Below are 13,863 nucleotides of genomic sequence, written 5' to 3'. Positions count from 1 at the left end.
TGATTTGGAAGGTGAGCACTTGGATTAGGAAGTTTCAGGACCTGGAAAGATGAACAAAGTTAAAATGCCATCCTAGAGGAGCAGATTCGCTCTCTTTTTCTGCCAATATATCCTGAGATTCAGTTGCTCACCAGCATAAATACTCAGTTGACTGTTCTCTAATTCCTCAGTCCCTGGGTATCCAGCTTAATACTTGTGGCCACTAGTGAATATAGCGGCTGTGCTTTAAGCAGATACAGGTCTATGTGAAGTAAGCTGAAAAATCAGGCATTATATACCTCAAACTGCATGCCCAAAATTAGCAAGACAATTCAATAATTTTGGCCCTATTGTCACCTCTCATGTCTCAACTATAATATTGGAATAAATAAAAGCTCGAACTCTCCCAAACTTGAAAGTTAGTAAAGCACTGCAATGAGACCATTATGGAAACTTCCAAGCGAGTTAATTCATTACAAGGTGTGGATATAATTTGCTAGATATTGCATGAATGCACAGAATCAGTGAGGAGGGTGAAAATAAATAACAAATCATCACTTTCTGAGAAGGACAGAGGTGAAACAAATGAAACATCATCACACAATCAAATGCATAAAAGGGCTAAACTAATCTGCCCAGAAACCAGTCAGCATTTCTTAAATTTTGGATGCTTTTCTTTCCCACCATTATGTTCCACTGCTGTTATTGCATAAGGTTATTTGCCAACAAGGAAATAAAAGCCCTGACTAGATCTAAAATTTTACTGTTTCCTGAATTCTCGCTTCAAGTGATCAATAATGTTCAGCTTCACAAACGGGTCTCTGCCACAGAGGTGCTGCCAAGGGAAAATTAACCAGTTCTGGGGACTGCAGCAAAAGGACAGTTTCCTACCTGGTCTCCTCCATTTCTCCCCCCATTCAGACAGAGGTGTTTTGGTCCCAGCTTAAGCAAGATAAACAAGTCATATACAAATGATGGAGATAGAGAAAGGAAATAGTGCAGAAATTCCTGGGATTTTTTTTTTTTTTTTTTAAATAGGCACTTATATCCTTGCAGGACTGCTTTAACCACAGCCAGATTTTCAGCCATTTGAGCTCAATGATTCTTAGCAGTTGCAGGCTGTCCCCATGCCTGTGGACCAACTGCTACAGGGGAACTTGATGCTCTTTGTCAGTAAATTTCAAAATCTTTGCTGAAGTGCAGAAACATACAGGCCAAAAAGATACTCTCATTCTGTTCCATGTTCTTACAGTTATAAATGTCTGTGCTCATAACCTGCTCCAGTCCTTCCAAATATCAAATTCTTTCCCCAATCCAGTGGGCTCTCAGTAAAGCATCTCAGTAAAATAGTTGTATGAATTAAACCCTGTTAAACCAAAATATTTTTCTAAGACTTGTACAAAAACAGCCCAAACATCTTTGCTAAACTTTCTCCCAAAACTCTGCTCAGGAAGACAATCATGAGGAAAGGTTTGAGACCCAATGGTAACAATTTGGCAGAGTAGAAGAAAGCAAAACCAGAGTATATATTACAATAGAAAATGATGTTCTTAACATGAGGCACAGTCATCACAACTTGTAAAAGTGCAAACAGATTCGTAACTCGAAATGAACTTCTACACGCGTTTTATGTTTCCCTACACTGACAGTTTGTTCTCTAACGGCTCTCTGTGGGACCTCTGGCAAACTCCACTTTTACCAAAAAAAAAAAGAGGAAACATTTCAGAGGATCAGTATTGTCCTCTACACTAACAGCAACACTGTCCAGGTTTTGTTAGTTATCCAGAACAGTCACTTTATAAGTCAGCTTTAACTACTGAATTCTTTCTTCTCCAACAATTCTATTTTTAAAATATTTTCAGTGCACCAGAATTTCAGACTAAGGGAAACATAAAGCAAATATAGGCCATGTAACACGTACATTATTGCAGAATGAGCAATAGAAAATCCAATATTTCATCCTTCACGGGAGACTATGTATTGTTCACTTGGCAATAAAGTGTATAAATTACATTTTGATTTTCTTGTTTCACTTCTCTTTAGCGTGCCTGGTGTGCTGATGTGTCGAGAGAATTTGCCTTTTTGAAGTTTTGCTGACAGCGTTACAGAACCATTTTCTCTGGAGCACCCTTCTGAAACTTGTTTTTTGAAACCCTTTTTATACTATACCAATTTTGCTACCTCTGCAAAAAATATTACTCGCCTGAGGGTTTTTCTTCTTCTTTCAGTCATGCTGCCAGGGGGCTGATTGTTTCTGATTGCTAAAGTCAAAACTCTCTGAAAATGGACTATTCAAGCTGAAGAGCATTTCACATGAGCACGGCAGGTTTTCCAGTCACCTTACTTGTCTATATTATTTAGTAACACAGTTATTATGTGATGGAGATTATAAAATCATTTGAGCTGGCTTCATTGACAGCCTGGGCAGAAAAATAATTCTATTGCTTGAGATTCTGGAATGCCAATCATAGACTAAAGCATTTGACTACTTAGTAAAGAGTGCAGCGTAACTGAAACAAATGGATATATAGATGGCATACATAGATACGTCTCTAAAGCCAAGGTATCAGTGCCAGAATTTCTCACGAGTCATTTAACCAAATTTTCTTGTTTTCACTACGCAACTGGAAAAAAGATTCTATCTTAAACTTGATGGGAAGACTATTAGAAATCCTTTGTGCATTTACAACATAAAATTATATCCATTAGACATCAAAATGTCCACTGCATCATTTGTACCATTTTCTCTCCTGTTAAGAATTGCTCCTCCGTTGCATTATCTATTGTTTCACTGCCTCAGGCAAGAGGGTTTCATCCATTTCCCTGCTACAGCCTGAAATGTGCATGTATGGTATAACACGCTGAGGTCCCCGAAATTAAGACAGCATTACTCATCTGAATGAATTCAAGATGATGAGTAAAATAAGCCATTGACTTCCAATTATACTTTTACTTTCTTTTACCATTTATCAGAGCCTGAGCACATGAGTGTTCCCCCCCCCCTTGCTTTTTTTTTTTTTAAATATGGTAGTTCTGATTTATTTGTTTAACTTTACAAAAACTTGGGGACTTTCAACCAGAGCAGCTGGCTGCTATCTGCTAGCAATTGATATGTTTGATAAATTATTCCCTGTATTTAAAGGGTAATGATGTTCCTGGGCTAGGCACGGTGTGGGCTGCATGATGCAAGGCTGGAAAAGGAAGGGGTAAAGGCAACCTCTTCGTGTACCAGCACTGAGCCAGTGCTGCAGCCAACACCTGGGACTGCCTGAGCAAGCTGATTTTGAGATTCCTTGTGCAGACATTCATCCAAGTGTGGGTCAAAATCGGAAAGAACTGTAGAAAACCAGAGCTAGAAGAGACTGCAAAAAACTATCCAGTCAGCCCCTCTTGCCTAACCAAGGGTTGCTGGAGGTGTGTCATTACTGACACAAGCATTTCTAGCCTATTCTTATAAACCTTTGAAGATGGAAGTGCCAGACATTCCCCAGGCAATCTTTTCCAGAGCTTCACTGTTCCCAGTATTGAGAATTCATTCAGCACTGCTGTGATTAGCCCATTATTGCTTTTCCTAGACATCCATAATATATAGAGAATAGCTCATTCCATTCTTCCTTGTGATGGGTTTTTACATACTCATAGACACTTCACATTTTCACTCATATGTCCCTCCTTCCAACTAAACAACCCAAATCTTTCAGTTCTTCCCTTAAGCCAGGGACCTCTCATCATTTTCCTGTTTTACTACTGATTCCTATCCTGAAAGGAAATATACTTGAAAAATCTTTACTACACTTGAAAAACTATAATATATGATTTTTGATACGAAAGGTTGAAGTGATTACATGTTCCATGATAGAATGTTTAACTGGCACAACAAAAACTCCGAAGTAAAATACCCTGAAAAAAGTTCATAAACACTAAGCTAGCAACAATGGGTGTCAGCCTCATTCAGCAAGGTATCTTAGTCACTTCACAGTAAAATTGATTAATCATGCATTGAACTAGACGGAAGGAAATAGAAAGAATCACATCAAAGACAAAAAAAGGCAGACTAGACTGAAAGAAGATTTTTGAGTTGGACAAAAACATTCTAGGGGGTGAGAGGAAAAAACGAGTTAGCAAGAGAATGCCAGGTAAAACGAACAAGTGGAAGATAATACGGTTGCAGAAAAGTACACAGAAGCCTATGGAAAGAGTTATAAAAACATCTCTGACTGCCAAAACTCTTGAAAAGTAAAATAATAAATAAATAAAAAAAAAAAAAATCAGAAAAAAACCAGACAGATGGCATAAAGGTGCAGATGAGAAAGAAAAAGAGGAAGTACATGGAAGAAACAAAGAGGTTTCACAGTCTCCCTTTCAGGAATTTTGCCACAGGAATCAAGAAGGACAGACAATATTTCATGCTCTTCTATTTCAAAACAAAAGGTACTGGAAAGAATAGATACTGCCTTCTCATGCAGCATCTTTCTCTGTTTTCTGCTTTTATTGTGAATCAGACCCAGCCCAGTTTCCTGTTAGTCTTTGTGCCCAGAACCTTAAAAGCAGTAACATCACCACTTCCAAACATTCATGACGTGTTAGAGAGCAAAAACCTCCCTGAACCCCCAGGAGCAGAGCAGACATTTGACAAATATCTCCAAGCTTTTGGGGGACATCTATTTAGACAAACAGAGGCTAGGGAGTTACTATAGTTTCACAGTGCACATTTATGTGATGCTTAATATGATCACCAGCACAGTTTGCATGTTTCATGTCATAGAAACACCTTGAGCTTGATGAGGGATGTTCATGTTGGAAATAGTGTGTGCCCCATACTGAGATTCAGGATTGTGTAAAATAATACCAGTGTGCACTTATGCATGCTTTATTTTAAACAGCGAAAAATAAAGATGTGCAAATTAATAAATAGTGATTACCTCAGAGCAGCAGTTTTCCCATTTCTGTGAGTACATGTGACCTGCCTGGTTTGGTACCCAATTTGTATGTCCCAATATTTGTTCTCCTGTCTATTCTGTCTGTTTCGATTCCTCTTCTTCTTAATTAACTCACGAGCCTCGGGATCCCGAACTGCCTTTTCTCTGTCCTTTTCCTTGTCTTTGTTCTTCCCTCGTTTCCTCGCTTGCCTTACTTGTCTTGAATGGGGCACTGAGCATGCGCTCCAGGGTCCCACGTTTAGGCTATACAGGCTTTCTTCTGCGGCACATGGGCTAGACTGACAGATCTGAAACTCGGTGAGGTTAGGACAAGCAGACCCACCAAACTGCGGTGGAGCCACAACGTGCCGAGTTCGATGCTGAAGCCCGTTGCCACAGGTCTTGGAGCACTCTGACCAGGGAGCGAATTCGGCCACAATGCAGTCCTGCCGGCACGGGATGAGGCACGCCTGCTCCTGGCGGGGCTTCGGCTCAAAGTACTCGCAGATGACATCCTCAGCTGGCACCCCGTTGGACTTCTGGATACAGGTGATGTCCCTTGTCTGGATCCCTTCCTCCCCTCTGAGGCACTCCAGGGGCTTCTCGTGGCTCCGGGAGAGGACGGGCTGGCACTGGTTCCAGCTGCCAATCTGCCAGTCGTACAGCTCCTTGTGCCAGTCGCAGACCCGAAAACAGCTCTGCTGGTTGTCCGGCCGCTCCGGCTGCTTGCAGTTCGTGGGCAGAGTGGTCCAGCCCTCCACGTGGGCGCACCACACCGCTCGCGTCTGGATGCCACCTGGACCGCATTCATCTCCCATGCATCTCCCCCATGGACCTGGAAAACAAGAGAAGATGGTAACATTGCACACTTAATTGTTTTTCTGCCATGGTGCAAAACCAAGCTCACAGAACCAGTTTTGCATTTCCTGTATCTCTAAGAATTTCATTCTTGGAGAAACTCAAACTTGGAAAACACAAAACAAGCATGGGATTATTCTTCATCTCTTATTTTTATGATTACAGATACATTTCACTTTTTATCCTAGACAAATTGAATATTTAATTTCAAGAACGTACACAGGAATTATTCACATTAGAGAACCAAGAACTGCGCAATCAGAAAGTCATCACGTAGTTTTGACTAGCAAGATAGGAGCCAAAAAGTCCTTCCCTCCAAGATATGAATCTAATCTTCTCTCTCACCTGCATGAGTACCCTTTTCCTGGACTGTTTTGGTTTTTGCTTTGCATTTTTACTGTACTACTCTTTATACCCTGATGCCAATTAATATCACATTCTCTTCCTTCCATACTGTGTTAAATAATGAGAACAACCACATAATACATTTTGAAAAATAGAGGTAATGTCAGGTAGGCCACTTCTGTTTTTTTTTTTATTATAACTAAAATAAAGATTAAAAGCCAGTTAAGTCGTGTTTGCTCCATACAATTTGTGAAATGATTATACAGAATAAGTTCTTGAAGACAGAGACATACCAGCTGGTAACTCTCTAAAGAACAGAAGTTATTGCTTTTTTAAAGTCTCTAAGTCTACGGTAAATACTCGACATGTTGTTACAATTGGTTGTCAACAAAACCAATAAAAACCTATATCCTTGAAAGCTGATATGGTTGCTTTTTCCATTATTAAAAACTGTAATATTCACTTGGTTCAACTCACAAAATCCACAAGTCAGATGGTAAAAAACCTGTATTTTTCAGGCTTTTTAAGACCTCCCCTCATACACGCCGTGCATTGACTTGCTATGAAAGAGGAAAAGAACAAGCAGTTCAGAAAATAACTATAACCATTTCCCAAAGAAAAGATGTCTATCTGCAGATAGTTGGTCACACAGAAGACATTTTCTCTGACTGAGGAGTGCTCATGTTCCATGAAGAAATTGGGGCCAGGCCACGCAATCCTCATTCGAGTGACCCCAGTAACAAGACTATTTGTGCGAGTAAAGTTGTGGGAGATGCTAGGCTGAGCCTTTGTTATTTCCAAAGCAGGTTAACAGAATGATTCTGGTACTGCACAAGAGTAAGTTAAATGAACTATGGCAAGTACAAATTATTTACAACACTTTCATATTGAATGACTAGAAGGAATATGAAGCCACATATTATAACTAATTCCCATGAGCTTTAAAACTCTCATTGACTTAAACACAATTTTCATCTGTTCATCCAACATTAATTTCAATAGCAGTTTGAGAATGGGCTGATGATAGGCTATATACTTAGCCTCTGCTCCTCATTGCCTCTTTTTAAAGCGGACATTGCGGCTGAACAGTTTGTTTGTAGTTCTAAAATCCTAAGCATTAATACTCAATAGCAATGCCATCTGGCAGAGGCTGATTCAGCCCATGGAAACTCCTCCGTATTTTTTGCAGATTAAGTTTGAATTAGGGTTTCCAAGGTTTAGCTAGCTATCCAGAAAAATAAATGTATATTAAATACAAATACATTTCAGTTTCCATTTCAGCATGATTACCCTACATTATCTCTAACCAGCCTTCTACAAATGACATAATCATTGTTGTACTTAATTTAAGTGTATTTACACTGAGATAAGAGATATCATTTCCCCAGAACACCACTTTGAACACTTGCCAACTTTAAAAAAATGAAGACTGCAGAAAATCTCCAACTAAAACAGAGATACTAAAATAATCATGATTGAAATAAAGCTAAATCGTTCATCTTGCAAACTACAAATTTCTGTCTTATCAGATCACTGCACCTTGTGTATACTATGTGTGTTCAATGAAGAAATCCCTCTTTTTAAAAATCAGGTCTTTACTGTACTCCAGATGAAGAGTTTGCCCATTTAGGATTCTACCACATTTCCAATTGTCAATTATCCAAGAAATCACATTGTACCTAAAAATTGTGCTTGATATCTAAGTGTCTTCAATTCAATTCATCAACATGTTTATACTAATGCAAATGATAAAAATCTCAGTCTCAATGCACTAACTACTGCCTTTGGCAATGTAAATATGAAAAAAAATCTGTACGAGTGTGATAATTGGGCAAAAATAAGCTCTTTCATTAGGTTACAAGAATGTTGTTTTTAGAACTGGATCCAAAATAACAATGAGGTGCACAGATAGGCTCATGTACTAAACTGCATTATTTTGCTTTTGCTGTGAAGTAGCATGCCATTTTATAGAAGCATTGCCAGTGAGTACTAACAAACCACATCTATGCGAACCTTTGAGCAAACTCTACTCAGCACCTCTAGGTTGATGTAGTTGTTGACACAGAGATATTAGTGACGTATCTGACCCTCCCCCTTACCTACATTAAGTTGATTTTTAAGTTTAAATATAAAATAATCCAGTTAGAGTACAAGGCTACACATACTCCAAAAGCTTATATTTTCACTCTGCTGCACACTTCTTTATATGACTATGACAGGGCCCTAAAGCGAGCCACAGCTTTGGGGCAGAGATCTGTTTAGGCTTTCTCCTCAGTGAACTCCCTCAAAAGACTAAAGGGCTTCCACACTTGACCAAAATTGTGCAGAAACTTAAAACTTGTGGAGGGGCGAGGTGTTAAAGAAAGAAAGCTGAAAGCAAAAGAAAAAAAACCAACAAAAAAAAATCACTTATACACAATTATTCCCCTGCCCGCTCAGCCTCCGTGGTGACTCTGTGCTTCCCTCCCATACAGTGACTTTCTGAGCGGAAGCAAACTCTGTCCTGTGCTCTCCGGCCTCGAGAAATCCCTCCCCCCCCTGTAGTCTCCCAGGCTCTAGAAATCCCCTCTCTCTGTAGTGGAGCCTACAATAATTCACTTCTAACTTAAGTGGCCCCAAACACATTGCAAGCATCAAGGCCAGACATGGTTCTCATTTGAAAATAATCACAGAAAAGCAGGAAAAGAAGTGTCTCTGAACAAAGTAAAGGGGCTTTGCAACTTTGTCCAAAGAACAAGAAATGCATCCCAAAGTAGTCCTAATCCACTGTCAATTTTTTTTCCTCATTGCCACAGGTGGAAGAGAAAGCACCCAGCACATGCTTACAATATTTCTTTGCCTGCAGGTCAAGACATCACTGAAGATACACGATGAAAAAACAGTGAAGGCAGAGGCTTTGAATGACTCTCAGAAGTGTGAGAAAACCACATACAGATCACCTGCAACATGCTTTTTATATTATGTTATATCATTATTATGGGCAGTACATTTACCACAACATTTGTAAATGTGAAATTTTGGGATAAAACTAATCTTGCAGAAACTAGTGTAGCATAGATATGCAACTCGGCAATGAAAGAGATCAGCAGAATGCAATGTAAAGAGTCTCACCCACCACCATCGCTTAAAGGCTGCAGGAGGTGGGGGGTGGCTGCTCTTTCACAAATCCTCAGCTGATGTTAAACACTAGTAACAACAACAGAAAGTCTTTAGGAAAGCTGTCGAGCCTAATCAAGGCCTCACATGATGTTTTAATTTGTTCTTTATGAATATTCTTTAGGTTCTCTCTTTCCCACTGAAGCAGTCTTCGCGCAGACGCTCTGCTCTCCCTGCTGTGCTGTAACTGATCCAGTTACACCTGGGCAATGGGATGTACGTGCGCTCAAACCATTTCGCACTGGGGAAAAAAGCTGCTGCTGTGAATGCAAAGTGGTTTTTCGTAGGATTTTGTTTTAAACATATTTAGATGAACGAGTCATAGTTTACCTGTAGTGAGCTGTACATGTCTCATGAAAATACCATCGTTTATCTGCTTTTTGTTTAATCAGCGTATTACGAATAGCAATTACAGAAATAAATAGGAAGCTTGCTTCTTTTTCGTTGGGAGTTGTCACTGAAGTCTTAGTGAGTTTAAAATGTCATTTGTAATTCTATGTCTTCTAAAGAGATTACTGTAAAATACAATATTAAGATTCCCTCTAAGCTTCTGGAGGATTAACATTTATTTTTGCTAGGGAGCAGGAAAGTAAGTGAATTAACCATTACTGCAAGTTTATTCTGAAATTTCAGGGAGTGATCACAATGGAGTCAAAAAATTAAGACAAAACCCCCACTAAAGCACTGATATCTTTGCGGCTAACTGAGGACAAAGTAAGCTGTCGTAGTATTTAATATCTTATGTATTAGTATTGTTTCAGGTATTAAAATTATCACTATTTGAAGAAGAAAAAACTTATTTTGAACTTTGACCCAGGGCAAATAAGGCTATGTGAAAATCCCTTGAGCTTTTCTCCATATACAAATACAAAAAAAAATAGACAAAACAAGCCCCCAACTATCCCCAAAGATAAAACTCAAAACACGTCTTAAAACATCGAGCAAGACATTACTCCCATTTTTAACAAATGAAGGTTGCACCACTGATTTCATCTGAATTTTGCTGTACTTTCAGTGATAACTGGGTTTGACCCATTTTGTGTGACTGGTTTGGCGCCCGTAAGTAGCATTAACAGTTTAATGCCAGAGAGAGACTCGGACTGCACAAGACAATGAGCAGCTTAGTTTTCAGTATTTTGAGAGGATTGTATTTAAAGAGACTATTGAGAGACTGATTAGCAGAAATCTACTTTTCCTAAATTCAGAAACAAGCTAACCTTTCCCAATATTGGAGACCTCCAATTTCTTTGTATTATGAAAAGGTTGTGATGAGGACCAAGAAGGTTAACTGGGTGATACAGGGCTGAGAGTCAGAAGGACACCAGTATTACAAAATACAGTTCAAGCCTAAGCAGTAAATCTGGAGAGAGGTCAAAAAGACACAGATCAAGAAGTCTTTGAAGGACTCGGGAGATGACAGTGAATGCAAACTGCAGCTCCTGAGAGTGGAGCCAGTCAAGGAGCAGGATGAACGGCAGGCCACCGAGAATGTAACAGCCTCAGAGCTGCCACCAAAATCACTTGCAGGTCCGCTTGGCTAAATTAAAATACGATAAGCATGTCTATAACATGGTACAGTATACCTATATTATCTATATTTGCTTTACACAGTTATGGCAGCAAAGGAAAAACAGCTGCTGCTGCAACGCAGCATTTTTATCACAGGCAGCAGCCAATTGCGAAAGTCTAAACAGGAAACTGAGTCTCACTGGTACAGACACGTTGCCTATTACACTGGGAAGAAGTAATACAGCAAAACGCCGTAATTCTAGATAAATTATTGATAGCTTTTCTTTTTTTTAATATAGAATCTGAGATGCTGCCAACGCGACTGGTTGGCCGCATTTGGAGAGACAGATTCTGTAATTTATACTACTGGGAGTGCCAAAACAATAGAAGATCACTGACAGACAAAACCTTTATTTTTGCCTCTTTCCCACCCGTGGCAGGACTCCCTGGGTGCTCTATGACTTGCCGCCTGCTCTGTTTGCCAGCAAACTCTCCCCCTCCAGGAGTGCTATGGATCACCTTGACTGTCGTTTCTATTTAATGCTTTTGTCTTTCTCGGCTCCTCTTTCAGAGGTTGAAAAGAACATGCAAGGCAGTGTCTGCATCAAAGAAAATGGATTCAGGATATGGAAGAGAGGTAAAAAAGGAAAGGATTCTCAACATAATAAAACGTAACACCTGTGATTCAGAGGAAGATAATGGAGGATCAAATATGCCTACAAATGATTTGACTCCTAGGTCAAATTTTTTATTTCCTGATAGTATAAGGGAGAGTGTAAGCCACACTGCAGTTCAAATAATTTCAGAATCTGAAGAACAAGTTGTTCACATTTCTCAAATTAACAAGGAAATATAAAAATTAACATTAAAAACAGTTACATAGATGAATCTAATCTATAAATTTCACGTTGTTTCCCCAGCTTTCCAGGACACACTTTCAAACAACGAGATAATGATAAAGGCAAACTTGAAAGTATATAAAAATCAGCCACTTAGGTATCTTTCTAGCTGTGCACATAATTATTAAGGCACTTTATAAGTGTGGGCCCTTTTATTTTTTCCCCTATTAATATCCATTGGGAAAATACACTCACACATGTTCCTGATACTATTAGTAGCATGGTAATTAACATTATCCATTTTCAAATTTCTCTTAAAATCATGAATGTAACACATATGAAATAAACCTAAGAGTAACCATATCAGTTTAAATTCTGACCTCAACATCACAAAAAGCATAATGCTTCAGTGTTTCCCTAAGTGAGCATTTTCATACTAGAATCTCACAAATTACTGGAACCAAACTTTACTTATTTTCCTCCAGCAAGCACTCCTTCTGTATATTAGAAAACTGTTGTGTCTAAAACAAGGTTGGGTACTCCATAAGGAAAAATTTTGAATTTAACATGCTTTCCCAGTGTTGATGGCAGTTGCCTCCTGTGCCATAATTCATGGTAGTTTTAACACCACATTTCACTTGGTAGAGGGGTTTTTTTCTGCTTTGTGCTTTTTTTTGCTTTAACATTGTGACAATTACAATAGATATTGAAATTTTTTTTTCATCTGTTATAAACATGGAGAGGGTAAAAAGTATCTATTTCCACAGTATAAAAAAATACATAAAGAAACAAAATGGTCTCAAAAATTTTCTCCTTTAATTAATATAATGCTAGTTCTTCATCCCCCAGACAGTCAGGTCTGAAAACCTAATTCAACATTTTTTTTTTTAAAAAAAAAAAAAAAAAAAAGAAGAAAACTCAACCAACTCCTTATATTTGTCACTGTTCAATATTTATTTTGTTGCTGTGTGGATTCAAATTTTTAAATAAACTGCATCAGGCCTCACACTTTTCATACCGTATTTCTTCCCAAAGTAATTTGAATGTACAGCAGTGTAACACCCTGAAAATTGCTGTCGAGAGCCTCCAGCTTGCAGTAGTGGTGCAACATGATTATCTGAAGTATATGCTAGCACATACACAAACATGAAAGGCTGACAGCTCACAGTGCAGAACTATCTGGCTTTGTGTTGCTGTCATAACCTGTAATGAAATCCTTTTCTCTAGGCTTATTATAAACTTAAGCTAATTCTCAAAACATTATTCAGTTTTAAAACAGTTCTTCCTCCAAACTTCTTTTTTTAGCATGAGTTCCTCTAACTATTCATTTTTGCTTTACGTAGTATAGCAGTAGCAGCCAAAATGAATACTGAATGAATATACGAAAGGAATACTTAATTGAAGCAGCATGCTTTAAAGAGAAATAGAGCTTCTATGTTCTGCAAAGCAATTACATTGCTTTGAGCCTCTAGTTATGTTGTAATAAATACTTCTGATATTGTAAGATACTGAATACAGTTTCTTCTAGCCCACAATCTGTTTACATATAAAGCTGGTTCATGAACATGTCTTAGTTTCATTAGAGGTAGTGCTAAACCACACTAACGTACCCCTCACATTTCTTTCCTTATGTTCTTTCTCCAGTCACACTGCTGGCTGAAAAGCCAGATAATGCTCTTCTGACAAAATGATGATTGCCATACATAGCAAACACTCTTGCAGGCTTTGTAAGTTGGATGAAAGGCTTTATTAACCTCTGCTTGTATCTCTCCCACACACGTTCCTTTTGTTTTTTCTGATAACTAACAGTTGAAAGCTGCTCTGCATCTCCTGCGTGAGACAGCTATACTGAGTCAGACCAAAGACCTACCTACCCCAGTACCCATCTCCTACAGCAACAAAGAACAGAGGCTTGAAGAAGGTATAGAAATATGGTGAGCATATACGATGCCTTCCCTGCTACCTTCCCAGCTTCCTACCATTACCAGCTCACACACCATGGTAGATATGTTGGTACAACCCGTCTAATATAATTAATACGTATACATGGACATCAGATAAAGAATGTCCATGTGTTCTTCAACTGCCTGGTAAAGAAGATCAGGTTTAGAAATCATATTAGAAACTCCTAAATTTGCTGTTCTTTTTTTTCCATGCAAGGCTACCAGAAATGTAATGATAGAAAACACATAGCATGAACCTATTTTTTCTCATGCAGTGGGCAAGGACAAACAAAAAAAATACCACTCTCATGAACA

General features: G+C 38.7%; 1 protein-coding gene across 2 annotated transcripts in view; it reads right to left on the bottom strand.

Annotated features, from left to right (window-relative positions):
• THSD7A (thrombospondin type 1 domain containing 7A) overlaps positions 1-13,863 on the bottom strand; it is a 293,689-nt gene that overhangs the window by 121,606 nt on the left and 158,220 nt on the right. For both annotated transcript variants that reach the window (XM_075143672.1, XM_075143673.1), the window contains exon 4: positions 4,902-5,733. In XM_075143672.1, the coding sequence (XP_074999773.1) occupies positions 4,902-5,733 (832 nt within the window). The remainder of the gene's footprint in view (positions 1-4,901; positions 5,734-13,863) is intronic.

The sequence above is a fragment of the Calonectris borealis genome, chromosome 2 (assembly GCF_964195595.1).
Source record: "Calonectris borealis chromosome 2, bCalBor7.hap1.2, whole genome shotgun sequence".
Lineage (NCBI taxonomy): Eukaryota > Metazoa > Chordata > Aves > Procellariiformes > Procellariidae > Calonectris > Calonectris borealis.
This window is presented reverse-complemented; position numbering and strand designations above follow the sequence as displayed.